The sequence below is a fragment of the Bos grunniens genome, chromosome 9, assembly GCF_055505025.1.
Source record: "Bos grunniens cultivar Pamir isolate PY7600 chromosome 9, Bosgru_T2T1.0, whole genome shotgun sequence".
NCBI lineage: Eukaryota > Metazoa > Chordata > Mammalia > Artiodactyla > Bovidae > Bos > Bos grunniens.
The window spans coordinates 63,393,143-63,420,870 of NC_141173.1; the positions used below are offsets into that span (position 1 = coordinate 63,393,143).

The 27,728-nt window shown below is 39.7% G+C and overlaps 3 protein-coding genes across 5 annotated transcripts in view; 1 reads left to right on the forward strand and 2 right to left on the reverse strand.

The window, feature by feature from the left end:
- Positions 1-9,856, forward strand: part of RARS2 (arginyl-tRNA synthetase 2, mitochondrial) — a 90,954-nt gene extending 81,098 nt beyond the window's left edge. Inside the window, exon 21 of the mRNA XM_086317807.1 lies at positions 8,460-9,856. Coding sequence (XP_086173933.1) covers positions 8,460-8,591 — 132 coding nt within the window. The 3' untranslated portion in view covers positions 8,592-9,856. The remainder of the gene's footprint in view (positions 1-8,459) is intronic.
- Positions 1-26,539, reverse strand: part of SLC35A1 (solute carrier family 35 member A1) — a 31,731-nt gene extending 5,192 nt beyond the window's left edge. Inside the window, exons 1-5 of one of the 3 annotated variants that reach the window (XM_086317814.1) lie at positions 26,373-26,539; positions 22,052-22,229; positions 6,191-6,350; positions 5,864-6,016; positions 399-465 (exon numbers count right to left, since the gene is read on the reverse strand). In XM_086317814.1, coding sequence (XP_086173940.1) covers positions 399-465; positions 5,864-6,016; positions 6,191-6,350; positions 22,052-22,188 — 517 coding nt within the window. In that variant the 5' untranslated portion in view covers positions 22,189-22,229; positions 26,373-26,539. Of the gene's footprint in view, positions 1-398; positions 466-5,863; positions 6,017-6,190; positions 6,351-22,051; positions 22,230-26,100; positions 26,169-26,372 lie in introns of those variants that run through there. The other 2 variants (XM_086317813.1, XM_086317815.1) reach the window with 2 other exon arrangements.
- Positions 26,396-27,728, reverse strand: part of CFAP206 (cilia and flagella associated protein 206) — a 47,541-nt gene continuing 46,208 nt past the window's right edge. The window contains exon 13 of the mRNA XM_086317793.1: positions 26,396-26,539. Within this exon, the coding sequence (XP_086173919.1) occupies positions 26,396-26,539 (144 nt within the window). The remainder of the gene's footprint in view (positions 26,540-27,728) is intronic.

Sequence of the window (27,728 nt, forward strand, 5' to 3'; positions counted from 1 at the left end):
TGGGTACTAGGTTTTCTGAGGTATTTTCCACCTCCCTTTCCTCCCTACTCCATAATTCCTAATCTGTTGAAGCAGAGAAAGAAATTGAGAGTATGAGGGAAATACAGATAGCAAGCTGGTAACTAGCAACCTAAAGCAGCTGAATCTAGCCTGAGGTCAGTGCCAGAAAAATAGAAATACTTGAGCTTTCTGATGGCTAACTTATTACATTTTCAGAGGTCTTTTTTCATTTATTTTGGGGTTCTTAGATGGACTGGGAATAATCAACGATGACAAATACATTCTTAGGTAACTGCAAAAATGAGTAAGGACTGAGATCTAAGCTGAGTTAAACACTACTACATGCTTCCTAGAAAAACAATTTGACAACTGAATAAAGTGGTGCTTTTATGATTTACCTGCAAATCCTGAGCACAATACAGCAACAGCTATAGCACCAAATCCTAACAGTGGATTCTGTTCCACCTGCAATAGTAATGTTTTAAAAGTTATTCTTAGTGACTAAAAACACAACTCATCCAAGAGACCAAACAAATGAATACAAAAATCTGTTTACAGTTCTACTGAAAGTATGTGTATCAGACACAGCTTTTCTGTAGAATAAGACAGGACCAAACAAAATGCCATCCCAGGGACAGACAAAAGTATTAAGTTAAAAACATACTGGTCAAATCACAGGCACAATAAATGATAACCATGTGTGGCTTCTTCCTAATAACAGTGGCACCTGAGCATAGAATTGTGCATAGTCAGCCACCTGTTGGCCTTCCCAGGCGGTGCTAGTGGCAGAGAACCTGCCTGCCAAGGCAAGAGACACGGGTTCGCTCCCTGGGTTGGGAAGATCTGGAGGAGGGCATGGCAACCCCTCCAGTATCCTTGCCAGGAGAATCCTACAGACAGAGAAGCCTGGTGGACTACAGTCCATGGGATCACAAAGAGTCAAACACGACTGAAGCAATTTAGCATGCAAGCAGCAGCCACCACTTAATTTTAACTTCTGACACCACCATAAATCAAGCCCTTATAGGATCAATCATGGAAATGACGACACTTTGACTTGTTTTATTCCCTATCACCTATGGGATAAAGGACTTGTAAGATTTCCAGCTTTACTGAATTTTTATCAGATATTAATAGCATGACTTTTATGTACCATATACACTATTTTAGATACTAAATGAATAAAGAGGAAGCTGATACACAGCGCTGATTAACATGTATATATATTCATAATACTTTGCTAACAGATGCAGGTATATGGACCCCCAACCTATTGTTTCAACTTTATTTCCTCTTTCCTAAACTAACCCTCAGGAGCTTTCATCAGTCTCTTCTCAGAGATCAATGTTATCTGAGTGGTAGCACTCAGAAACTACAGGGTTGAGACACATGACTGTAACGTGATAAGCACATACCTTGTTCAAAACAAATAAGCCTGATATAAGGAGAGTATTACTTTAAGGACCTGAGAGAGAAGATATCTGCATGAAGATAAAAGGAGAAATAGAAGATACTATGAACTAATGATTCTGAAAGTATGGTCCCTGGAACAGCAGCAGCAGCAGCAGCATCACCTGTTAGAAATGAAAACTGACAGGCATTCCCCAGACCTACCGAATCATAAACTGTTAGCCTCCACCCTCATAATCTGTTTAACCTTCCTGTTAATTCTGATGTACACTGTTTTGAGGACCACTGCTATAGACTACAATGGATTAACATGGATGCTTTCCTAATATAAACTATAAGACTGGCATAGAGATGAGAAAAAATAATGGAAGGACACTAGAAAGCTCAAGCTACTAAATATAATGTCTGACAAATTCTTGGCTTTTCTGCCAGTTTAATCTCTACAGTTAGGAAAAATGGTGATAGACACTGACTGCTCCTCTAGACTTAATTCTAACTGATAAACTACTGGGCGATGAAGTAGAAGTCATGGAAACTTAAGGGCAGTGTTTTAAGAGGATAAGCAACAGCCAAACACAGCATAGTTAAGACCTGAGCTCCAGTCTTGAATAAATGAAAATTCAAAGAAATAAAACTGAGAAATTCCATAGCTAGTGGGAAGATGGTTCAAGAAGGATAAGAGTTTCAGAAGAATGAGATTCTCATGAATAGTAAACAAGTCAGGTGTCACTAGTTAAGGGCATCTTCAATGAATTCTCATTTTATAGGAACACTAAGAAAAAAAATTACAGTATACAAAACCAAGAGGAACCAACCAGGAATTTTAGTATCAAAAAAACTGAAAACTCAGAATAAGTGGAGGCTTGCAAAAATACTTTGAAGAAGGCCTTTAAAAGAAAAAAGTGTTTCTTTGGCTAAATGACATACTATTAGAGAGCAAGAAAATAAGAGTTACCCAAATATAGTTTCCACTTTCTCTGTGAATAATGATTTTAAATGAATGAATGAATGGAAAGTTAAGTCCAAGATGTGTGGTTTGCTATCATAAAAACACCTACCTAAATTGAGAAGCATCTTGACTAAGAACAGTAGCAAGTCAAGATAGTGTTCACTATATCTCTGAATATTACTAGGGCATGGAAACTATGCCAGAAAATCTGAATTGGGCAAATACTGTCCTGATTTTCAGAAAGGCAGAGCAGAGGAAAAGCTGCAGAAATTATCAAGAGCAGCTTGAGAAGTTGAAGGCAGGCCAGTACACTCACCAAAAGCACAGACTCAAGAGCCACACCGCCTGGGCTCAAGCAAGGTCACTGTGGACCCACTGCTAAGCTTCTTTCCCTATCAGTTTCCTCATATGAAAATGGAAATAAATACACACATCTCATATGATTGGTGTGGGCATAAGTGAGTTCATGTGTGTAAAGCACTTAGAACATTGCTAATAACTAGTGTGACTGCAGTGCTGTTACTGAATACAAGCAAAATCACAGAACAGATGACTTATAGAGCTTAAAAAGTCTAATGGTCATCACACACACACACAGTGTGGCTTCAAGAAGAAGATGACATACCAAATTGTCTTACTGAAAGGATTCCTAGTTAAGTGATGAGGGGAATTCCACAGAGATAATGTTCAGTAAGAAATCTGTCAGATTTGCATAGTATTTTTGTTACTAAGACAGAGAAATGGAGTGAGGATAACTAGTTCTATTCATAGCTGAGTGAATGCTCATATAGCAAAGTGCTAATTAACAGAATAAAACCAAGCTAGACCCACAACCACTATCAACCAGCCAGGCATATGAATGAGCCACCAGAGAAACAGCTCCTCCAAGCCTAGGCAAGTCTTCAGCTGCCTGCAGCCCTGGCTGATATCTTGACTGCAACCTCTTATGAGACCCCTCAAGCCAGAATGTCTAAAAGAAGCCAGAGCTCAGGCACCCTTGAATTCCTGATTCATGAAAACTGTCAGAGATAACAAATGTTTCTTAAGCTAGAGGACAAAAAAGAGTCAAAGAGAGATCTAAAGCCATGTCCACAGAACTCTGATCCTGTCCTGTCTAAAATTTTCAGTGAAGACCCAGAAGACATATGTGTTGCATCTGCAGAAAGCATAATAACATTTCAAGAAAAAGCTAACAACCAATAAGGACTGGAAAGTCCTCAGAGGCTTGAACATTAACCCAAAGCTAACAAGATGGGCTTAATAAATATAAACACATCTTGCACTTTGGTTTAGAAGCCTGCTGCACAAAACACATCTGAGAAAAACTGTGTGTGTGTGTGTGTGTGTGTGTGTGTGTGTGTGTGTGTGTGTGAAACAGCTACATGTGGTTATATAATCAGTTACAGAATGGATAGCCACCTCCAACCAAAAAAAAAAAAAAAAAACCCTGATATAACCTTAGGCTGACTGAACAAGTCTAGAGGTAATTAGCGAACTACAACTCAGCTCAGTTGGTAAAGAATCTGCCTGCAATGCAGGAGACTCGGGTTCTATCCCTGGCTCAGGAAGATCCCCTGGAGAAGGAAGTGGCAGCGCACTCCAGTATTGTCGCCTGGAGAATCCCATGGACAGAGGAGCCTGGTAGACTACAGTCCATGGGGTCACAAGAGTCAGACACAACTTAGCAACTAAACCACCACCAACCACCACCACCACAACTCACACTATTCAGTCAACATCTGGAGATGGTATGAGCTTTGGGGACATACTGAGGAAAAACAATGGCTAAAGGCATCTAGAAAAGAAATACAAGGCAGCACTGGCACGAGCCAGGGATCACAAAGTCTCCAGAAGGCATATTATAGAAAGAAACAAGGTTCTCTCAATAGTGGGACAGAAAAAGACACAGAGGGTAGGGTTGTGACACTGTTCTCAGACATTCCAAGGATCATCATGTGGAGCTAGCAGGGGTCTGAGTTACTCTGATGAGAGCAGGGAACAAGAGGCAGTTACAGGAAGCTTCATTCTGTTCAAGATACGAAAGAACTTTCTAGAGTGCTCCAGTAGTCAAATTCTCTGCTTTAGTTTACTAAGCTTTTCATACACATTACCTATGTGAGGTGGACATTTGCTAAACATGTAAAGTGGTCCTGGAAGTTCATATTTAACTTTTAAGTGTTTGCATTATTTCCCAGACAAATAATTTCTCCAATGGTCTACATCCGAGTTACAATGCAGTACATATTTGATCAGTGTTTGAAATGTCACCAAGAATATAAGCACATTTAAACATCATGTAAAGACAATAAAAACTTAATTTAAAACTCAGTTTCTGAGGAAAAAAAACTCTTCAGCCAGGCCAGAAAGTACGTAAAAAGCTGACTTTTTCTAGTTTCACAAGCTCTGTATACCTCCCCGGCTGCCTTCCGCTCCTAAAAGACCATGGGCCCCCTATGGTCATACCACTCTGAACTCCTCTGATCTTGGAGGCTAAGCAGGGTGGGACCTGGTTAGTACTTGGATGGGAGAACCCATGGTCTCTCATTTGGGAAGAATATGCAGAAGGAAGCTCCTGGCCTTCAGATCCTCCACTGTGGTTCTTCTTTCTACTCTTTGGGAAAACAACCAATTAAAGCATATAATACTTTTTTTAAAAAATCAGGTATATACCTTAATATTTAACTCTTGGACTAAAAGACGTGAAGGCGCCTTTTGCCCTATTTTAGTTATCAATTATCAGGAAAACCACTACTACTCCTCTCTAAGCCCAATTGTTGACAGTGGTTGTTATGTACAAAGCAAAAATTTTTGTGACTGCAAGAGAACATGAAAATTAGATGGAGAAAACTTTGCCCGGTATTTCTGAGAAAACGTCTAAAAGAGGCCTAGAAATTCTGAACATATACACTGTGTGGAAGTTTGCACAATTTGAGTCACAGGTTAGCTGTTAACTGTGGAACTTTGGATAAGTTACTTCCTCTCTTTGAAGTTACTTCAATTTTGTTATCCATAAAATGAAGGAGGGGCATTATATTGAGTTTAAGATACCATCCATCTCTAACGTATTTTATGCATATTTCTCCTCTTTAAAAAAAAGAAGCCAGTATACCTCTCCTTAACAATAACATTTTCCTGAGGAGAAAAAAGGATATATGTAAGGCAAAGGTTCAAAGTGAAAGTGAAGTCGCTCAGTCATGTCCAACTCTTTGCGATCCCATGGACTGTAGCCTACCAGGCTCCTCCATCCATGGGATTTTCCAGGCAAGAGTACTGGAGTGGGTTGCCATTTCCTTCTCCAGAGTATCTTCCCGACCCAGGGATTAAATCCCGGTCTTCCGCATTGTAGGCAAATGCTTTACTGTCTGAGCCACCAGGGAAGTCTGGCAAAGGTTATTTTCACTCAAAGAAATATAATCAAGCTCCATGCATCAGTGTGACTGTCTGAAGTGCATAAGACTTTAAAAAGTTTCCCAGTTTAGTTACATTAAGTATTTTGTTTCTTACCACGACTTTCGTGGCTTGGGCTGGTTTCCACTGTACGAGTATGACTCCCCCACACAGCATAAAAACTGAAATCCACTGTAACTTGCTAAGCGTCCGGTTTAACATTAAAACAGTACATAGAGCAGTGCAGGGAATCTTCAATTGGTACGTCACCTAAGAACAAAACAATGAACTAATCAACTCAGCTAACATTAGACTCTGACACAAATATATCTGGTATCATTAATAGAACTGAGAAAAATATTTGATAGTGAGATAAAGGGTTAATAAAAATCCTTTCACCATAAAAACGTTTTTAAAGATTCTGCACTTTTGATTACCACCTACCTGGTACACTGCTGCATCCAGATTGCTCAGAGCTAGAAAAGCCATGTTGTTCTGCACAGCATACACTAAGGAAGGCACGCTCAACTTCATCAGCTCCTTGGGGCTCCCCAAGACATTCTCTCTCAAAGATGCCTTGAATCTACCCAGATTACCAGTTTCTCTTTGAAAACAAAAAGGGGAAATGAGAGGAGGTGAGGAAGAACATGAAAGGTCATCCTGTTAGATACCATCACAGGTAGGGGAGCTACAATGCGTTAAGTTCACTGATAGAATTTAGCAAACTTAGTTTATTTTTAGAATTTTTGACTAATTTTAGATTTATTAAAAGAAATATACCAACAATAAGTGGAAAACAATTACAATTTCTATTTGGGAAAATATGACAACTTGGTTTACCATCATCCACCTCTGCTCAGAGCTCCAGAGGCTTCTGAGTAAATGAAATTATGAGATAACAGGAAACCAGAATTGCTGATATTACCCATAAAAAATTAATCCCTGCCACTTTAACTGCCATTATATCAAGTTTACCCTGATTATTTTTTAGATTAATCAGACTGCATATCTGTTTTAAACAATTTTTAATTACAATAGATTTAAACTGCAAACAAAAGGAAAAAGCTTTAGTACTTAAAGAAGTTACTTGAGATTAATTTATAAATATTGACCTGCATCACTCAATGAGATAAGAATAGGAATTGAGTGATGTAGGTCAATATTATTTGTAAACTAATTCGGTGTTTGTGCAATATGGTGGACAATAAATCTTTAGATAACCATATTCTCATAAAACTCAAGTATGTATCTATATAACTTTGCAGGAAATCTGAATAATTAATACCAGTAAACTATCTACAGTGTACATAAAGTTCACTACTTGACTGCATATTGATTAATGCATGCTCTTAAGTATTCTTATTTTTCTGCAGGAGGAACTATTAATAGCTAATCTGACTCATACTTTCCCCTGCTATAAATCAGCTCATTTATTCCCTGAAAATACATATCAAAGAACACTTTCATAAGCATCAACACCAAAAAATGTTATATCAAAAGGCTCCTAACTACAGCTCAAAATATCCTTAAGTGGACCATAATGCTTCATTGGGAAGACCAATCTATGTCAACTCACAATGAGCCTCCAAATTTTCGGTTAACATATTAGAATCAACAGTCACTAACTGGGTATTTTCATATTAAATAGGGCAAAAATAATTACCCAGGTTCTGACGGGGAGCAAAAAGTCCATAATGTTGAACCGACTACCCATGCCTTTTCACCACAGAACACTACAGCCCCCAAGAAAATACTTAAGACAGGAAAGTTGGCCTGGACCACAGAAACACATGATGTCCTTAGTTACAGACCATCTGCTGCCAAATTCAATACACTCCACACCACAATGGGAAATCCTCATGCTGAAAAGTAACACACAGCCTAGAGAGGACAAATGCCATCCAGAAGAGGGAGAGAATACAAGAAAGATGACTGTACTGGGAAAATCTACATAGAGATTTCCAGACACCTGAAGTTTGGCCCTTTAAACCTTTAACATTCTTTTTTAAAAAAAAAAAAAAACACAAATCTATGATGTTCCATATAATTCTCCGCATCTTAAAAGAGTAAAAAGAAAAATTTCTCAAATTTTCCATTATAAAACTGAAGATAAAAAAAGATTAAAAAGAATCACAGAGGTCCAACTCAAAGAACCATTTTAACAGGTGATATATTAGAAAACATAATTGAACATTTTGTCATAATTCTAAGAAGCACCTTATGATGGACGAAATATAAATCTTACAGAACACCACTTTCACTGAACCGTTACTTTATGTCCTTCCAAAATACTTACTTTTCTACTGATGTGTCTTCAGGGTGGTTCCCTAAGGAACTCCTGAAAGATGGGTACCAGTTTGTACCCATCTTTTATGTTTTACTTCCTTTCATGTCTATGTATCTCCCATATACGATTCCTCAAGCTCTAGTTTAGTGGCTATTTATCCCTCCTCTAATCCCCATCTATGGGCAATGCCACCCCACATCCACTCCACAGAGATACTCTAAACACTCAAGAGTATCAGGTGAACTACTGGCTGTCCAGAGATCAGAGTTGGTCTCTTTATCACTGACTCTCTTGCTCTGCACGAGTATGGGCTGCTTACAGATCTGATTGCTTCTTCTATTAACCACCATGCCTGCAACAATAATCAGGGTTGCTGTGGCACCTTTTCTCCATGTCACTTTTTCTTATCACTTCTACACTTTTCAGCTTTCACATCAAAAGAAGGGCTGTGAGACATCACCGGTCAATCTGAATACTCCACTTCTTCAATGTAGCAAAACCAGCAGAGTATGGTGTACTGTGTCCGGATTAACCTTCAGGTCTGTGGCTCCTTATTAGATCCTTTTTATTGGATCTTTTTTCTTGGATGCTTAGGAATTACTACTTCTTCATTGCCAAGAAGGCTTTAGTATCTTTTTCTGGTTTCTTCTCTAATGCAGATATTAGAGAAGCCAAGGTCTACCAGAATGCTATTAGTGGAAAGCTCAAACTTCACCACAGAATTATATCAATATTATGTAATTATAACAAGACATTTGGAAATAAGTTACAAAAAATAGCAGAGGTAGCTAGAAGAACTTGTAAAAGAAAACAAAAGCTCAAGAATAATTAATGACATTGTAGAGTAAAATAAAGGTCCATATAGTCAAAGCTATGATTTTTCCAGTAGTCATGGATGGATGTGAGAGTTGGACCATAAAGAAGGCTGAGCGCCAAAGGATTGATGCTTTCAAATTGTGGTGCTGGATAAGACTCTTGAGAGTCCCCTGGACTGCAAGGAGATCAAACCAGACAATCCTAAAGGAAGTCAACCCTGAATATTCATTGGAAGGACTGACGCTGAAGCTCCAATACCTTGGCCACTTGATGCAAAGAGCCGACTCACTGAAAAAGACCCTGATGCTGGGTAAGGTTGAAAGCAAAAGAAGAGGGTGACAGAGGATGAGATAGATTGCATCACTGACTCAACAAACATGAGTCTGAGCAAACTCCAAGAGATAGTGAAGGACAGGAAAGCCTGGCATGCTGCGTTCCATGGGGTCATGAAGAGTTGGACACCACTTAGCAACTTTCTAAATAACAACTCAACAAACATGAGTCTGAGCAAACTCCAAGAGATAGTGAAGGACAGGAAAGCCTGGCATGCTGCATTCCACGGGGTCATGAAGAGTTGGACACCACTTAGCAACTTCCTAAATAAAGAGATTTATTTAATAAAGTGTCCGACTCTTTGCGACCCCATGGACTGTAGCCCGCCAGGCTCCTCTGTCCATGGGATTCTCCAGGCAAGAATACTGGAGTGGGTTGCCATTTCCTTCTCCAGGGGATCTTCGCAACCCAGGGATCGAACCTGGGTCTCCTGCATTGCAGGCAGACACTTTATCCTCTGAGCCACCAGGGAAGCCCTAGTGAAAGGAACACATAAAAACCAAAGGCCATTTTTTCTTCCATTTTCCCACCCTGATATTTTCTTGGAAATCAAATCCCATGCACTTTAATGAGTATATTTTGTTAAAAGCAAATTTATTGAATCTAATTATATAAATGACATTGTGAGATAAGAGAAAGCATGTCTAAAATAAAAAAGCATATTTAAAAAAAAATAGTCTGTCCCATTAAATTTACTGTTTGATTTTTATCACTGGAAAAGAATCTATGTTCAACCTCTTGTTACCTGAAGATATGCTGAAGCTCCGTGTTGATTGTAGACAGATTCTGCTGCTGCCTACCCCCCTAAACTTCCTACTAACCAGCTGAAACCAATTCTTTCTGATCTATGTTTGGTCAAAAGTAGGTCTCATTCTTCCAGCTCCTGATCTGACAAGAACTACTAGGAGACCTAAAATCCTTGGCTAGGTTACCAAGGCACTGTGTAAAATGGAATAATAATACAGCACAAGTTACTCTTGAGCTTAAGAAATTGCAGTTTTGCTTACAAATTTCTTATCTGCAAAGTTAATCTTCATTCATTATTCTAGGTAATACTATGAAATAGTAAAATAATTTTCTCCAGTCTTACATGGATAAGTAGTTCAAAGATTTAAGATGCATTTATTACTAGACACACACAAAGTAATATGTTTATTTACACATCCTTCTAGGTTTCTTGGAGAAAGCAATGGCACCCCACTCCAGTACTCTTGCCTGGAAAATCCCAAGGAGCCTGGTGGGCTGCAGTCCATGCATGGGGTCGCTAGAGTCGGACAAGACTGAGCGACTTCACTTTCACTTTTCACTTTCCTCTTTCCTGCATTGGAGAAGGAAATGGCAACCCACTCCAGTGTTCTTGCCTGGAGAATCCCAGGGATGGGGGAGCCTGGTGGGCTGCCGTCTATGGGGTCACACAGAGTCCGACACAACTGAAGTGACTTAGCAGCTAGGTTTCTTTAGTCTTTACAGGCTGTGGTGGACAGCAAATTACAAAAAGCTGACTTTGTTCTAAGACAATGTAACAATGTTTGCACTTCCTTTTTCATATCACCAATGACAGATGTAAATCAAAAGTGTTCATTTTAATAGCTATGACAGAGTTTAGTAAAGCTAACTAGCAATTTTCCTGTGAATTGTAGTAATTATTTTATGAACCTAAAACATTTTTACATGTATTTGTTTTATGTTTCAACTGGATTATAACTTAGAAATCAATAACTTAACATTCAAATACTTGCTTTTGCATCAGACTGCTAAGCTGCTCCCCTCTCCACAAAATAGGATGTTTATTTCCTTTACCATATGAGTGGTCTGACTCATACATATACGACTCATTCATATGTATATAACTCATACATATGCACAACAGTGTATATTAAAAGATAATTATGTCTTTGTTTTACAATTGCAGAAGGCTGGATACAATCCAAATGTCCATCAATAGAAACTGGTCTATATAATACATCTGTATAATAGAATACCACACAGCTCTTCAAAAAAATAAGACAGATTTCTATGTATGGACATGGAACCATCTCTAAGATAAAACATTTAAGTGGAAAAAAGTTAAAAAGCAAAGCACAGTGTAAACTTTGTATGCACACAAAATTACAAGCACTGTACATACATACATGTACATGCATTTTAGTTACATGCACTAAAATTCCCCAGTCAGACCATTTAAACCTTAAACCTTATTTATCAAGTAAGGTAGCCACCCGTCAATTCTTCCCCCCAGTCCCCATTTTTTTTTGGCAGTTCTAACTTATGATAAAAACAAGTATAATTTCATATTTCAAAAATTACTGAAACTTAAAAGTAAAATCAAACAAAGATGGTGGAAAACTCCAAATTAATTACAAACAAACAAACCAAAAAGAAAAAACAAACCTGTCAGTTTTTTTCATGAATACCAAAATAACACTGATGGAGAAAAACAGAACTAACGCAAGTATTCTAAAATACAGTCTTTTTACTGTATGCTCCAAAACTAAATGCAAAAAGAACTACATACAAATACTGAACTTTAGTTAGTAGGTTTGCTTTTCCACAGCTGTATGTTAGAAATTCTGAATCTACTTATTATATATTCTAGGACTGAGCAAATAAGTAAATATCTTTAAAATAATGAAAGTCAAACTTACCATCATTGGAAAAGAAAATACAGAAAAGGGGAAAGTTGTAATGAACTCTGTGGTACTGGGTCAGAATTGCAGGTATCAAACAATATATAACTCATAGTTATATACATACATATATAGAAACAGAGTAAAGGGCCCAGAAATAATGTTATCTCTCCAGTACCAATGTGCATCCAGATTCTGGTTTCTAAATACCATTCTTGTAAAAAAGAAAGGTTTCCTAGAGAAATTATGGTTTCAGGATTGGGGCAGGGAACGCACCCTTTGTTATGCTAAAAGAAACTACTCAAAGATTGGTAAGAATATGAAAAAGACAGAGGAAGGAAAAAAGACAAAAAAAAAAAAAAACGGGGAAACTTGAGGATGATCCCACTGTCCAAATCTGGACAATGTGAGCACAGAAATAAAGAGTGGTAATAATGGATTCCAGCCATCATAATAAGATAATCCATGAATCTACACTGAGAGTGAGAGGTGGATGGAGGGAGTAAAGGACAGAAAGAAGGAAAAGCTTCTTAGAGTAGAATATGTATGTATATGTTAGTTGCTCAATCGGTTCCAACTCTTATGCAGTCCCATGGGCTGCAGCCTGCCAGGCTCCTCTGTCCTTGAGACCTCCAGGCAAGAATATTGCAGTGGGTTGCCTTGGTCTCCTCCAGGGAATCTTCGACCCAGGAATAGAACCTGGGTCTCCTGCATTGCAGGCGGATTCTTTACTGTCAGAGCCACCACGGAAGACCCTCAGAGTAGAAGGCCAACCAATCAATGTGTAGAGAGTGTTAGAATTGGGAAATTACTATTTGGAAACATCAAATCAAAAAATGAAGAGAAAGAGGATATTTACCTAGTTTCAAAATATCTCTCCATAAGATACTTATTAGTTACAAAGAGAAAATTGGTGACTTTATTTGGCGAAACCTGGCAATGGCACCCCACTCCAGTACTCTTGCCTGGAAATTCCCATGGACGGAGGAGCGTGGTGGGCTGCAGTCCATGGGGTTGCAAAGAGTCCGACACGACTGAGCAACTTCACTTTCACTTTTCACTTTGATGCACTGGAGAAGGAAATGGCAACCCACTCCAGTGTTCTTGCCTGGAGAATCCCAGGGACGGGGGAGCCTGGTGGGCTGCCGTCTATGGGGTCTCACAGAGTCAGACATGACTGAAGCAACTTAGTAGCAGCAGCAGGCACTACCTTAATCAAGAAATCAAAGTTAAATCACCAGTAATGGGGGCAAATAGACATTATGTGCTTCTTGATAAGCTGCACTGAGAAGGAGTATCACTTCTGTGATATTCCTGACCAAAAACCTAATCATAATAAAGCATTCAACAAACAAACTGAAGGATATTCTACAAAGCAAATGGACTATGCTCTTTAACAGTGGCAAACACATAACAGTCTCAGGTTACAGGCAGCTAGAGGTAAAACTAAAGTGTGATTATGTTATTATTAAAGGACACCAGTGGGCAACTGACAAAATTATCTAAGGTCTGTGAATTAGTTAGCAGTATCACGGCAATACTAATGCCTCAAATTTGATATATGTAAGTATGTAAGAGAATGTTATGTTTTTTAGAAAATATGCACTGAAGAATTTAGGGACAAGGGCAGCTTGTGTAAAACTTGCTCTCAAACAGTTCATAGAAACTTTATACACATACAAATGCACAGAAATCAAGAATATGATAAAACACACATGGTAAAATGTTAACATTTGGAAATGAAAACTTAAGAAAAAAAATAAAACTACTGAGGTGTCTAACAATGCTACTACTAAATGCTTATCTTTGCCCTGGCTAATCACATAACAGCTCAATTATTTCATTGTTCTAAAAGACTAATAATTTGAAAATAAAAATCAGGGAACTTTCTAATGCTGTCACTGCCATTTTCTAGGGATCTTTGGCAAATTAAAACTTCCCTCAGCCTCAGATTTCTCATTACAGAAGATGAAATAATACCTAAGGCTAAAACAGTGGAACAAGAATCAAACAAAAACTGTGTTTACCTGTGTGTCTCCCTCACCTGTTCTTAAGCGGAGAATGTTTCCTTAACACCTTTACTCTCCGGCAGCCTGCCATTCTCAACAGCAACAATCCTGACTGTCTGAAGACAGCAAGAGCAGTTGCTGCAATCTTAAAAGAGGATGTTTGGCACTTTACATAACACATTTTGACAGTGATTAACAGCCAGTATTCCAGAGAGTGGTCACTTCCTTTCCAAAAAAATGAAGTTAGATATATGCTCATTGGGTTTTCAAAAATTTTTTTCACAACAAACACCCAAAGAAGCATTATTCTTTGGTTTTTCTAAGGAAATTTCAACTTATTATACATTATAGCAATAGTGCTGAAGTGGTGGCGAGTGTTCCCTAGTGCCAGAAAGTTGTGGTGTGCCTTATGGAGAAAACACGGTAGAGAAGCTTTGTCCCGGCGTGAATTACAGCACTCCTGGCCCTGAGTTCAATGCTAATAAGTCAACAATACATATTAAATGAGGTGTCTTTAAACAGAAACAAGGTTCTATTGTGATCAGCTGATGAAAATGTTGTGACCAGAGGCTCACAGGAACCTATCCCTGCTCCTCTACGAGCAAGTTCAGTAATCACTAATTCAGTGTTCGTGGGAACTACTGCGATAGTAGTAATCAACTGTTTATCCAAAGCCATCACCAGTCCTGTAGCTTCTACTTTTGAGAAGCAGAAGCTTCTCTTCATTGACTTCTCTTCATCACACTGTCATCATGCCCACAATCCCTGGGCTCTCATAAGCTTCTTTACTCCCAACTCTTACACCCTTCTTGTCCATTCTCCTCAAAGGAGCCAAAGTGACTCACCATACTATGGGTCGCCTTGTTAGTCCCTGGTTTCATCCTTTTGGTGATTTCCTGATGCACTTGAGATAAAATCTGAACTCCTTCACAGGCACACAGTTCCTCTTGATGCCTGCCCACCTCTCCTGCTTCGTGTTAGTACCACTCCACTCTCATAGCACTCCAGTGATCTGTTGTTGTTCTTTAACACACTGTCTCTTTACAGTGTTTTACCTTCTCTTTACCTTCTCTCTGCTCTTTTCTTGCCCATCTTCTGCTTGATCTTCAGGTCTGTGTTAAATATAACTTCCTCATATTCAAATGGAGACCCCCCCCCTTACTTATTTACAGCATCCTCTATTTATCCTCTGGTGGCTCAGCAGTAAAGAATCCACCTGCCAAGTAGGAGACATGGGTTTGATCCCTGGGTCAGGAAGATTCCCTGGAGAAGGAAATGGCAACCCACTCCAGTATTCTTGCCTGAGAAATTCCATGGACAGAAGAGCCTGGTGGGCCATAGTCCATTGGGTTGCAAAAGAATTGGACATGACTTAGCTACTATGCAACAAACTACTTATCCTCTTACCATCACCCACTGATTATTCATTTGCTTAATATCTAGTTCTCCACCAGACTCAAGCTCCATGAGGACAGAATAGATCTTTTTAATTTGCAGCTATATTTCTTACATCCTGAAAAGTGCTGAGCAAATAACTGCTACTGCTACTGCTAAGTCACTTCAGTCGTGTCCGACTCTGTGCGACCCCAGAGACAGCAGCCCACTTGGCTCCGCCGTCCCCGGGACTCTCCAGGCAAGAACACTGGAGTGGGTTGCCATTTCCTTCTCCAATGCATGAAAGTGAAAAGTGAAAGTGAAGTTGCTCAGTTGTGTCCGACTCCTAGCAACCCCATGGACCGCAGCCCACCAGGCTCCTCTGTCCATGGGATTTTCCAGGCAAGAGCAAATAACTGGGGCTTGATAAATGAATGAACCTGACTATTGCACTGCATCTTTTTAGCAATATATTGAAACAAAGCATGACTATATTTAAAACGTTTGTTTGGGACTTCCCTAGTGGTCCAGTGGTTGGGACTTCGCCTTCCAATGCAGGGGGCGAGGGTTCCATCCCTGGTCAGGGAGCTAAAACCCCACATGCATCGCCAAAACATAAAACACAGAAACAAACGAGAGGAAAAAAAAAACCACATAAAACAGAGGCAATATTGTAACAAATCCAAGTTTTAAAAAGCAGAAACATAAAACAGGAGCAATATTGTAACAAATTCAATAGACTTTAAAAATAGTCCACATCTAAAAAAAATTAGAAAAAAATGTTTGAAGGTAGTGAAACAGAGTATTTGGACATGGCAGTGACACATTTCTCTTTAAGTGAACTTAATTATAAGCAAGACGTTAAGAACTTTTAAGAACTGTCCTGAGTCTCTGCCCCCATCTCCACACAGTATAAAATGATATGTACTTACTTTAACAATTAGCCAACAGGGAAGCCTGGCGTGCTGCAGTTCATGGGGTCGCAAAGAGTCGGACACGACTGAGCAACTGAACTGAACTGAAGCATACTACTGAGCAAAGAGCATTACTGGAGGGACCATCCTAAGTAAGTGGGGCAAGCTTTGCACACATCAGAAACAAGTGAGGTTCTGGAGTTATCAACTCGATAAAGTTAGTGCCCTTTAATAGAGTGTAAAGAATGGGAAGAAGCGAATAAGCTTTTACCTCCTTTAACAGTTTTTTCCATTGACATGGTAGTTCACTTTTTCCCTTTTCTGTCATTATCTAAAACTTTCCAATCAAAATTTAGTATTATCTAATTTTTACATTAACTTAGTTTTTTGGAACATAGGGAAAATGTATTAATCATGAAGATCTAACTTTCCCTTTTTCTTCTCAGAAGATTCTCCAAGTTCTAAATCTTTAGTTATTTCTAACAGAATTCTTTCACATTCTCCCACAATATCCTGAAGTCCTCATCCTTTCTCTCAGATGATAAAGTGTTGGTTCTACTTTGAAAACAAAGTAAAAAAGTCCAATGTCATGTTTTTACCCTTATAGAAGGAATTAGTTTAACATCATGTGGTAAAGCATTTTCAAACAATATAAGTTCAAAATTATGAAATCAATTTGTTTCTTATGTGTACTAACAAAGCAACTCCTAAAATTTCTGAGTAACAAGTATCTTCTGATATTTAGAAGTCTCTCTACCACAGCAAATAAAGCACTGACATCCAACCTGGCTTTTTTGGGGGGGAACAAACTACTTAACATCCTATTTGCCTTTGGTCCACTTTTTTTAAATTACTGATTTTAGTATGTGTATAAAGAAATTACAGCACAGAGAATATCTGGAAAATCTACTCTGCAAACTTCACACAACTGCATCAAAAAGACAAACATAAAGTTCTAGGTGCTTTCACGTGCTCCAACTCTTAACTGTTCAGTCACAGTCCAGCCATCTATTTTATTCATCTTTTCCATATTCCAAACTGCTTCAGGGGAACCGTGATAAGCTAGCTGTCCTTTCAAGATCTAGAATCAACTTGCAGCGTTTTTACTGGGTGTGTTTCCCACACAGCGCTGATTTAGTTTCATTAGCGACTGTCTCATGACATACTGCTGAATAAGCTGAAGAAGTAATACACAATGTCCTTTCATTTCATTCTGCAGCTATCAACCTGTGACCTAACGCTGTAAATAATTCTTTCACTATTTTACCATTCCAAGAAATTAACATTTTCACAGATGCCCTCTTGATTTGCTCCAAGAAATTCTGCCCTACCAATGTGTTTTGAATAACCACATAATTTGCCAACGTGTTTCTCATTAAAAATTATGTTTGCTTTAAAATCCAGTAGTTTCTAATTCATTTCACTTCTTTTATGCTTTGTAATCTTTTTTTTCCCCCAGTGTTTTTTCCCACTTGGAAACTCCTTGTGTTTTAAATGATTTTTCTTCGCAGCCAAACTCTTGCTAGCCATGTCAAGTCAAATGCCAGCAGCCATCAAAACTCTGTCTCATAATTCTTTACTTTTTTCTGATTGTCCCTGGTCTTGTGAACTCTGCAGGTAATGTTTATAAAAGAGGCTCTACATTATCCTGGGCTTCCCTTGTGGCTCAGCTGGTAAAGAATCTGCTTGCAATGTGGGAGACCTGGGTTCAATCCCTGGGTTGGGAAGATCCCCTAGAGACAGGAACAGCTACCCACTCCAGTATTCTGGCCTGGAAAATTCCATGGACTGTATAGTCCATAGGATCACAAAGGACATGACTGAGCAACTTTCACTTTCACTACATTATCCTGGTGACATAAACAGCCATCTGGTTACTGATGATGATGACAACGAAGTACAGTATTTGGTTTTCCACAGTTGTTGTTTCAACACCATTATCTAACTAATCTGATGAATTCTTAGAAACTTTTCTGCTTTTATATTAATTTCAAAGAAAGTTTCCACAAAACAAACTTCAACTGACCATACCCATAACATTGAATAGCTTAAAATAAGAAATACTATAAGCGAGCAATGCAAAGCTGGGAAAGCATCAAAATAACACAAAAAGTCCATGCAGTGGGTTGGCAGGACACTAGCCCAACTGCTGAGTTAAACCAAAGGCTTCACTACTTTTTAAAAAATTCTTAAACAGTTACAAAACAACTGAACCACGATTTGATCTTACAGCTTTAAATAGCAGATTCCATGCTTAACAGTCCTATTTCATTCCTGGGTCATAATTTTTTCTCCCTAAAGAAGCTGGGGGATAAGGAGAAGAAATGTGCTCCCTGTGCCTCTTTTCCACTATCTCCATTTTTGTATTAAAAGAAGTTAAGCCATAAGATTTTTATTAATTTATTTATTCCTAAATTGGTTGTTGTTCTGGCATTTCAAATATAGAGATTCTTGCCTTTTAAAGACACAATAAGGCCTCTCCTTTACCTGACATTCTCCAGAATCAGATCAGATCAGATCAGTCGCTCAGTCGTGTCCAACTCTTTGCGACCCCATGAATCGCAGCACGCCAGGCCTCCCTGTCCCTCACCAACTCCTGGAGTTCACTCAGACTCACGTCCATAGAGTCAGTGATGCCATCCAGCCGTCTCATCCTCTGTCATCCCCTTCTCCTCCTGCCCCCAATCCGTCCCAGCATCAGAGTCTCTTCCAATGAGTCAACTCTTCGCATGAGGTGGTCAAAGTACTGGAGTTTCAGCTTTAGCATCATGCCTTCCAAAGAAATCCCAGGGCTGATCTCCTTCAGAATGGACTGGTTGGCTCTCCTTGCAGTCCAAGGGACTCTCAAGAGTCTTCTCCAACACCACAGTTCAAAAGCATCAATTCTTCGGCGCTCAGCTTTCTTCACAGTCCAACTCTCAACATCCATACATGACCACTGGAAAAACCATAGCCTTGACTAGACGGACCTTTGTTGGCAAAGTAATGTCTCTGCTTTTCAATATGCTATCTAGGTTGGTCATAACTTTACTTCCAAGGAGTAAGCATTTTTTAATTTCATGGCTGCAGTCACCATCTGTAGTGATTTTGGAGCCCAGAAAAATAAAGTCTGACAGTTTCCACTGTTTCCCCATCTATTTCCCATGAAGTGGTGGGACCGGATGCCATGATCTTTGTTTTCTGAATGTTGAGCTTTAAGCCAACTTTTTCACTCTCCACTTTCACTTTCATCAAGAGGCTTTTGAGTTCCTCTTCACTTTCTGCCATAAGCGTGGTGTCATCTGCATATCTGAGGCTATTGATATTTCTCCCAGCAATCTTGATTCCAGCTTGTGTTTCTTCCAGTCCAGTGTTTCTCATGATGTACTCTGCATAGAAGTTAAATAAACAGGGTGACAATATACAGCCTTGACGAACTCCTTTTCCTACTTGGAACCAGTCTGTTGTTCCATGTCCAGTTCTAACTGTTGCTTCCTGACCTGCATATAGGTTTCTCAATAGGCAGGTCAGGTGGTCTGGTATTCCCGTCTCTTGAAGAATTTTCCACAGTTTATTGTGATTGACACAGTCAAAGGCTTTGGCATAGTCAATAAAGCAGAAAGAGATGTTTTTCTGGAACTCTCTTGCTTTTTCTATGATCCAGCGGATGTTGGCAATTTGATCTCTGGTTCCTCTGTCTTTTCTAAAACCAGAATAGTGGAAGCCAAATTTCCTTAAAAATGGATCTTGTTAAGAAACTGTAAACGTCTGAGATTTTAACCTACTTGCAACCCAACACATTAGACTGCCACAGTAGCTCTGCCTATAAGACAAATCTCAAACACAGATTTTCTATTAAACCTTTCCACTGTCTAGCTTCAAGTTATTTTTCTGTTCTTTACTCCCTCTCCACATCATTTTTAAAGTATTTTTTTCAGATGGATTATTTGTAATCATGCATGTGTTTTCTAGTATATTTTCTGTCTCTTCCACTAAACCTAAATTTGAAGCAAGCAGGAACCATATCTCATTCATTCCACAACATCTATTTTATTTATACTGTATCTATTTCATATCATACCAAGTCTACTTCTGCGGTGGTTTAGTCGCTCTGCTGCTAAGTCACTTCAGTCGTGTCCGACTCTGTGCGACCCCACAGATGGCCGCCCACCAGGCTCTGCTGTCCCTGGGATTCTCCAGGCAAGAACCCTGGAGTGGGTTGCCACAGGCTTCTCCGTTTAGTTGCTCAGTCCTGTCCAACTCTTTTCGACCCCATGAACTGTAGCCCACCAGGCTCCTCTGTCCATGGGATTTCCCAGGCAAGAATACTGGAGTGGGTTGCTATTTCCTTCTCCAGTCTATTTCTATATCCAACACCTATTGTAAAACTGTCACACAGAAATCACTTAATAAATATTTGTTAAATGAAATTTAAAGTGTTTAAATGTAATTTAACCCTTACACCTGCTATTCTTCACTGTTTCTTACACTCACCAGCATACATCTTGAAACCTATATGAATTCACTTGTCCACATGACCCAGGTGGGTCCTCATCTCGTGTATCTTTCCCAAGTATGGGAATTCCCTGGTGGTCCGATGACTAAGACTCTGGGCTCCCAATGCAGGGGGCCTTGTCGATCCCTGGCCAGGGAACTAGATCCCACGTGCCACAACTAAGACCTGGCAGAGCCAAATAAGTAAATTAAAAAAAAAAAAAGGTTAAAAAAAACTTTTCAAGTAATTTCCTACCAGATTTTAATTCTCACAACTCTGCTTTCTCCAGTTACAAACTAAAGAAACTATACAGTGTAACTCGAAGCTTGCCTTCTTGTTTGTCTCATTTTCTTTTGTCTTTTGTTACTGTTTTCTCTCATCCACAGCCTATGGCTATTTTCCTCTATCTTGAATGGACTCTTACCCCTGGTTTTATAGACAGGGTCCAGAACTTCCCTTTGCATATATTTCCCACTTTCCTTTACTGGTGGGGAGAAAGTCACCTGATTTTTATTAGACTTAAAATATTCCAGTCTATGAATATAATGTGGGAAATGAAAACAGACAAGTAAAAAACTGCTGGGCTTATGGGCAGCACTAAAGACTTAAAACGTGAACTTTAAAAAAAGAAAAAGAAATAGAGAAACTGAAGCTTAGGAGAAGAAGAGAAGCTAAGGAATATATGGAAAGTCATAATCCCAATGAGTCTAAGACTAAAATTAGGTCTGTATCACTCCAAAGGCACTATTCTCAACCCTGTCTTATATTTCAGCCTTGCTAAAACAATTTTCACCCAATGTTACTGATCCAAAGCCCCCAGTGCTACCAAATATTAATAGCACGATAGTAAGGAACCTCAGACACCGTGTAGGTAAAATAGGGGTAATTACCATACTTACCTAAAGAATGTATAAAGACCAAACAAGATAACTAAGGAAAAGCACTTAGTACAGGGTCTAACACTTAACATAGAAAATACTCAGGAAATGTTAACTATTATGATCGCTTTATTCCTCTCTAACAGAAGTCAGCACATTTTCTGTAAGAACCAAATGGTAAATAGTTTAGGCTGTGTGAGCCACACAGTCTGTGTTGCAACAAAAACAAGCAGCAAACTGGATTAACCAGTGGGCCATAGTTAGCCAACTCCACCTGCTTTATGGTGGTTTTTCAACTTTGGCACCACTGATATTTGGGGATGGAGACTTCTTTGTTATGGATTGCTGTCCTGGAGGACACGGCATCACACGATGTTTATCAGCACCCTTGACCTCCACCCGCTTGATGTAAGTAGCATCCCCCAAGTTGGGTCAACCAAAATTATACCTCCTGGGGAGCAAAAATGACCTGAGCTGAGAAAGCTTGCTCTAGAGCAATCAAACATATGAAGATATAGCTTGAATTTTCTAATAAAGAACGTAACTGAGTAAAAAAGTAAAAATTTAACACACTAAAAAGTATTTATACTCACTTAGCTAAAATGCCCACACTTAGCAATAACTTTATAACTTCTGTGATACACACGGCTGTGGTTGAAAAGTAGAGTTCTTTGTCTGATGTCCTTGTGTATCTTAAAGCTATGGTATAAGTTGCAGCCACCAGGGTCATCACTGCCAAGTAGTATAACTTGAATAATAAATTGACATTTTCTGGAAAATATGTGCAAAGATATTATTTAATAGACAACATTATGTATATAAAAGTTAATCAGTGTTATACTTCAAGATGCTTTCCAATTTCAAGCACAAAATACATTAAAAAACTTGTTTTCAAAACAATGCTCTCTAACTACATGAAAAGAAACACACACACACAATACATAGCTGACTTTCAATATCAACTGGTTAGGCACAGATTTTGCTCCTGGGGAGGGCTCAATTGCAAGATATCTGGCTTAACTAACTCTAGTTTAGGATGTTATAAATTACACACTTTATATATCTTTATAACTCATACTTGTGAAAGCAAAACATTGATGGCAGGATAAAAACAATAGCAGCAATGTATATTCTAAACAGAGAGACAGCAGGAAGAAAACAAAAGGAATAAGTGAATGATAAAATAATACAGAATTTTATAAATTACATCCAGCCTCTCATTTCACAGCATTATATGAGAGATAACTCATAACACACACACAAAAAGAGTATTAAGAATGAAGTTCTGTAAAACCTGAAATCCAGGAAATATACACAACTTATGAACACTCAATTTAAGAACTTATTGTAAGTATATCTGAGCATCAGCCATCACTCGGGCACCAAGGCTGGTCCACCAACTTCAATAAAACCACAAGCAGTGGGGAGCCAGGTCTCCTTCAGTACTCCCAGCCCTGTTATGAGACAGCCATCACCTAGTACTCAAACTATTTCTACTTTTTTTACCCACTTCATACTTCCCTCATCCCCAGCTATATTTAACCTTCTTTCAAATCTTCAGGCACATGTTAAACAGGGATCAGCCAAGTTTTATTCTGTAAGGGCCAAAAGTAAATATTTTAGGTTTTTTAGGCCATGAGGCAAAATTAAGGATATCATGTAGGTGTATGTAGGTGACAAGAGAGAAAACATATTTTCACATTTAACTTATATTTATTGGAAAAATTCAAAATATAATAATAATTGAGTACAATGCTTTCTTATATTGAGAAGACGGGAATTCTGGGGGTGGAGGTGAAGGCAGGTAACATTATGCTTCACTGGTCTTCAAAGTTGGTGTTCCATCAGATCAACTGCAAACGTTCATCTGTAAAAACCATTCTTAGCTCACAGGCCATTCAAAAACAAGTGATAGGCTGGGTTTGACCAATGGGCCATACTTTGACAACCTGGGCTAAGAACCAGAGGGACAGAGGTTGCTCTGGGCTGCTACTATAACTACATTACATCTAAGTATGCTTCTTAACTACTTTGGAAGCTTAACCATAATTCAAAGGTGACTTGCACAGGAAAATAAAAGTTTCAAACAAATCATCTTTGTATGGTAAGGTGGAAACTTACTAGGAAAACAGGTTCTTCAATATAAATATTTTTCCCTGGGTGAATTAAAGAATTATTTGCAAAATTCAGGCAGATGTTTAAAAGTACATTAGGTCTTACCTAAAAAGCTGGATGGCAGAACAGAAAAAATAGAGCTTATCTCTGCCTAAAGTTTCAATCGATCTTGAGGACCCAAAAGGCAATGTTAATGTAAAAGAGATTGAAGAGGATTACTGTAATACTTCACTTGCCCTAAAACTCTCCTACACAAGGAGGAAATGTAAGACAAAAAATAAACAGCAGTACAGGAGAAAGCATTTCCCATCTTCTTGATCAGGGGTGAACAAAGTACATTTCCTCTCATTTTTCTATGATCTGAAAGCTGAGAATAGGTTTACATTTTTAAATGGTTGGAAAAAAGTTTTTAAATAACATTTTGTGATGTATGAAAATTATATGAAATTCAAATTACTGTGTCACAAAAAGTTTTATTAGTTTTTTTTTTTGCCCTGCAACAGCAGGGTGAGTAGTTATGACAGAGACCATCAGCTATTAACAGAAAAAGTTTACCAACCCACATGTCCTAGATTATCAATACTTTCCTAAATAAGAGAGGTTAGGACTCCTAAACTAAAAACTATGTCAGCGATTATATAGGTTCCTGATTCCAAAACAACACAATGAATGGCTAAAATTTTGAAAATACACCTATTAGCATAGTGATTAAATGGGAATACATTTGATATTCCTGAAAATAACTACCAATTAAATAGAAGAGCAAGCAAATAAGTTTAGATATCTGTATAATGAAAGTGCAATTATTAGCAATTTCAGTTTGTTTCAAGGTAGTATTATCACAAGTCCATACTGGGACTTCCCTGGTGGTCCAATGGTTAAGACTCCTGAGCTTCACTGCAGGAGGTAGAGGTTCAATCGTTAGTCGGGGACTAAGATCCATGCGGTGGCAAAAAGTCCACAGCTTAACTGCATTGTTGAGTGGGCACAGTGGCACATCAGCACTGTTTTCTCCTTCTCTCAAAGCTCCCATTAGCTCCCACACAACTTCTGTTTATATGTGGAGAATCCCACCACCCCGCCCCGCAAAAGAAATTTACAAACTGGAGTTGTATATTTTTCTCAGTTGTAGTTCACTATATTTTAGAGGGGACATTATTTGTAACACCTGAGAAGGTGGAAATTAGGAAGTCCCAGATAAATAAATCCTTTGTGAATATCAGGAAGTTTGGGATTGCAATTTTGTATTACACAGTTCTAGCGGACATGTAAGATTTATCACACGACCCAGGCACAACAAATAGGTATTGGCAATAAGCCTAAATCTGTAAACTGAGCAACTATTTCAGATGATTTGACTTAGGTAATTCTGCAATTGCCTTCACCATTCATCTTGCTATTTTCATTTTATGTCAATTATCAAAAGAATTCTACTTTTTTCCTTTATTTCGGGTGTTGCTATAAAAGACTCTTAAAGGTGGGCTTATTTGAAATGCGAGAAGCATATGCAATTGCAGACAATGCCCCTGAGCAGGGCTTGAAGGATAAACGTGGCCTCTCCAACCAGGAAAATAATTTGCCACCCAAGCAAAAAGCTATTGTTCAAATATTTGTTCAACGTATACTCAGGGGTGAAGCCAAGAGCTCTATGGAGGAAATGTGGAGAAGAATCCGGGTGTTGCCCAATCTCTTGTAGCTTTACCATTCAGAAACTCAACTCCGGTTTCAACTTATCCCATCCAGCAAAGCAAACGAGCTGCAGAGTTAATGATACTTACACTCAGGAAAAGGCAATTAGTCATCAAACATTATTACTCTAATGAGCTATCCCTGGGGAAGGGGCAGGGGCGGAGGATGGGTATCATCCTTCCCACAAAATATTCAAGTGTTACTTCTAACCACATAACATTCTCGAGAGTAACTGTTAACGACAGCTTTCTCCGTCTCGTCACATTGCAAGGCTGTTCTCCTGCCCCAAGGATGTTTTCAGTATCTGTTAGGTGGACCAGCCGCTGCTTAGGTTCTGCACCCGGAGCATACCCTTAAGGTACTGAGCACCCCAGTGTAGAAGGCACCGCGGAGACAGCAAACGCGGTGACCCCGGCCCGCACTGAGACCCGTCCTGCCTCCCGCTGAGTGATGCGGGTCCAGCCCGGGCCCGGCGCACTGACCCCTCGCCCGGTCCGCTACAGCCCAGGCCTGTCTGAATTCTGTTCCCACCCACTCGTCCAGGCAGGCGCGGTCTCCGGCCGCCAAACCGGCTGGCCCTGAGTCCGCCCCCCGGGAAGGCAGCCGCAGTGGGAGGCTGGCTGCCCCACGCTCCCCTGACCCGTGGCAGCGCGCGCTCAAGCCCGGGAGCCGCTCAACACAAATCCCCGCTCCCCGACGCCCGGGCCTACCCCCCGGAGACCCGAGCCCCGCGGGCACGGAAGATGCTCGCCCGCAGACAGATGCAGACAAGTGCTGAGGCTCGCTCGGCATAGCGCCTCCGACCCGGGTTCTCCAGTCCCGCCGGCCCCGGCCTCACCTTTTGGGGCTGCCATGGTTCCCCGACAGCGCCGCGCGGAACTGACCCGCACCCCCTCCGCTCGCGTCAGGGCACCCGGGACCGCCTCCCGGAGTCATAGAGACTAAAACCGCGGGGCCTAGAGCGCCCCGCCGGCCAACCGGCCGCGGCTTCCCGCCCAGCCAAGCACCTGGACTAGGTTCACGAATTCGACCGCTGCAGAAAAGGGGCGGACCCGGAGGGAGAAGAGACCGATACCGCCCAGTTTCTGTTGACAAGGGAGTAAAACTTACGTTCCACAGCGTTCTTTTGTAAACTACAACTCCCGGCCGGCTAACGAGGCTGAGTCGCGAGAGCCGAGCGTTGCCTTCTGGGAACTGTAGTCCTCACCAGGTGATTTGGCGGCAAATAGGAATTGGTCTTCGATGAAAGGATTTTGGCAAAGCTGTTGTATATCGTCCTAAAACCCGGAAAGTAACAGAAACTAGGCAACTTCTGTAACTTGCATTAAGTTCCTCACTCATTAACTTCTGTTGTTACCTCTTATTTAAACTTAAAGTTTATATTATATATTGTTCAAAGTCTTGTGGCTGTGTCCTCATCGTCAGCATCATCTCTGATTATATTTACCTTACCAGACATTCTAACTGCACAGTCTTCGCTTCAAAACGTTAGGCATATCAACAGGCACAGACTTCAACCGCTATAATCTCCACGTTCACTGAAGCATGTTAATTGGCATAAGCGATATTAGAAATAATTCACCGTCAAATGGTTTTCAAGATATGTGGATTGGTTAAAAATATTGTTGGATATAAGTACCTCCATTCTTACAGGAACATGGGTACAATATTGTGAGATTCCCAGCAGCCTACACCTTCCGTAGCATGATCTTTCCCCTAAATGACTTTCAGACTTAATTGAAGAAAGTAGAGAAAACCACTAGACCATTCAGGTATGACCTAAATCAAATCCTTTATGATTATACAGTAGAAGTGACAAATAAGGTTCAATGGATTAGATCTGATAGAGTGCCTGAGAACTGGATGGAGGTTCACGACATTGTACAGGAGGCAGTGATCAAGACTATTCCCAAGAAAAAAGAAATGCAAAAAGCCAAAATGGTTGTCTGAGGAGACCTTACAAATAGCTGTGAAAAGAAGAGAAGTGAAAGGCAAGGGGAAAAAGAAAGATATACCCATCTGAATGCAGAGTTCCAAAGACTAGCAAGGAAAGAGAAGAAACCTTCCTCAGTGATCAATGCAAAGAAATCGAGGAAAACAATAGAATGGGAAAGACTAGAGATCTCTTTAAGAAAATTAGAGATGCCAAGGGAACATTTCACACAAAGATGGGCACAATAAAGGACAGAAATGGTATGAACCTAACAGAAGCAGAAGATAGTAAGAAGAGGTAAGAGGTAAGGCAAGAATACACAGAAGAACTGTACAAAAAAGATCTTCATGATCCATCATAACCACGATGATGTGATCACTCACCTAGAGCCAGACATCCTGGAATTCAAAGTCAAGTGGGCCTTAGGAAGCATCAGTACGAACACAGCTAGTGGAGGTGATGGAATTCCAGTTGAGATATTTCAAATCCTGAAAGATGATGCTGTGAAAGTGCTGCACTCAATATGCCAGCAA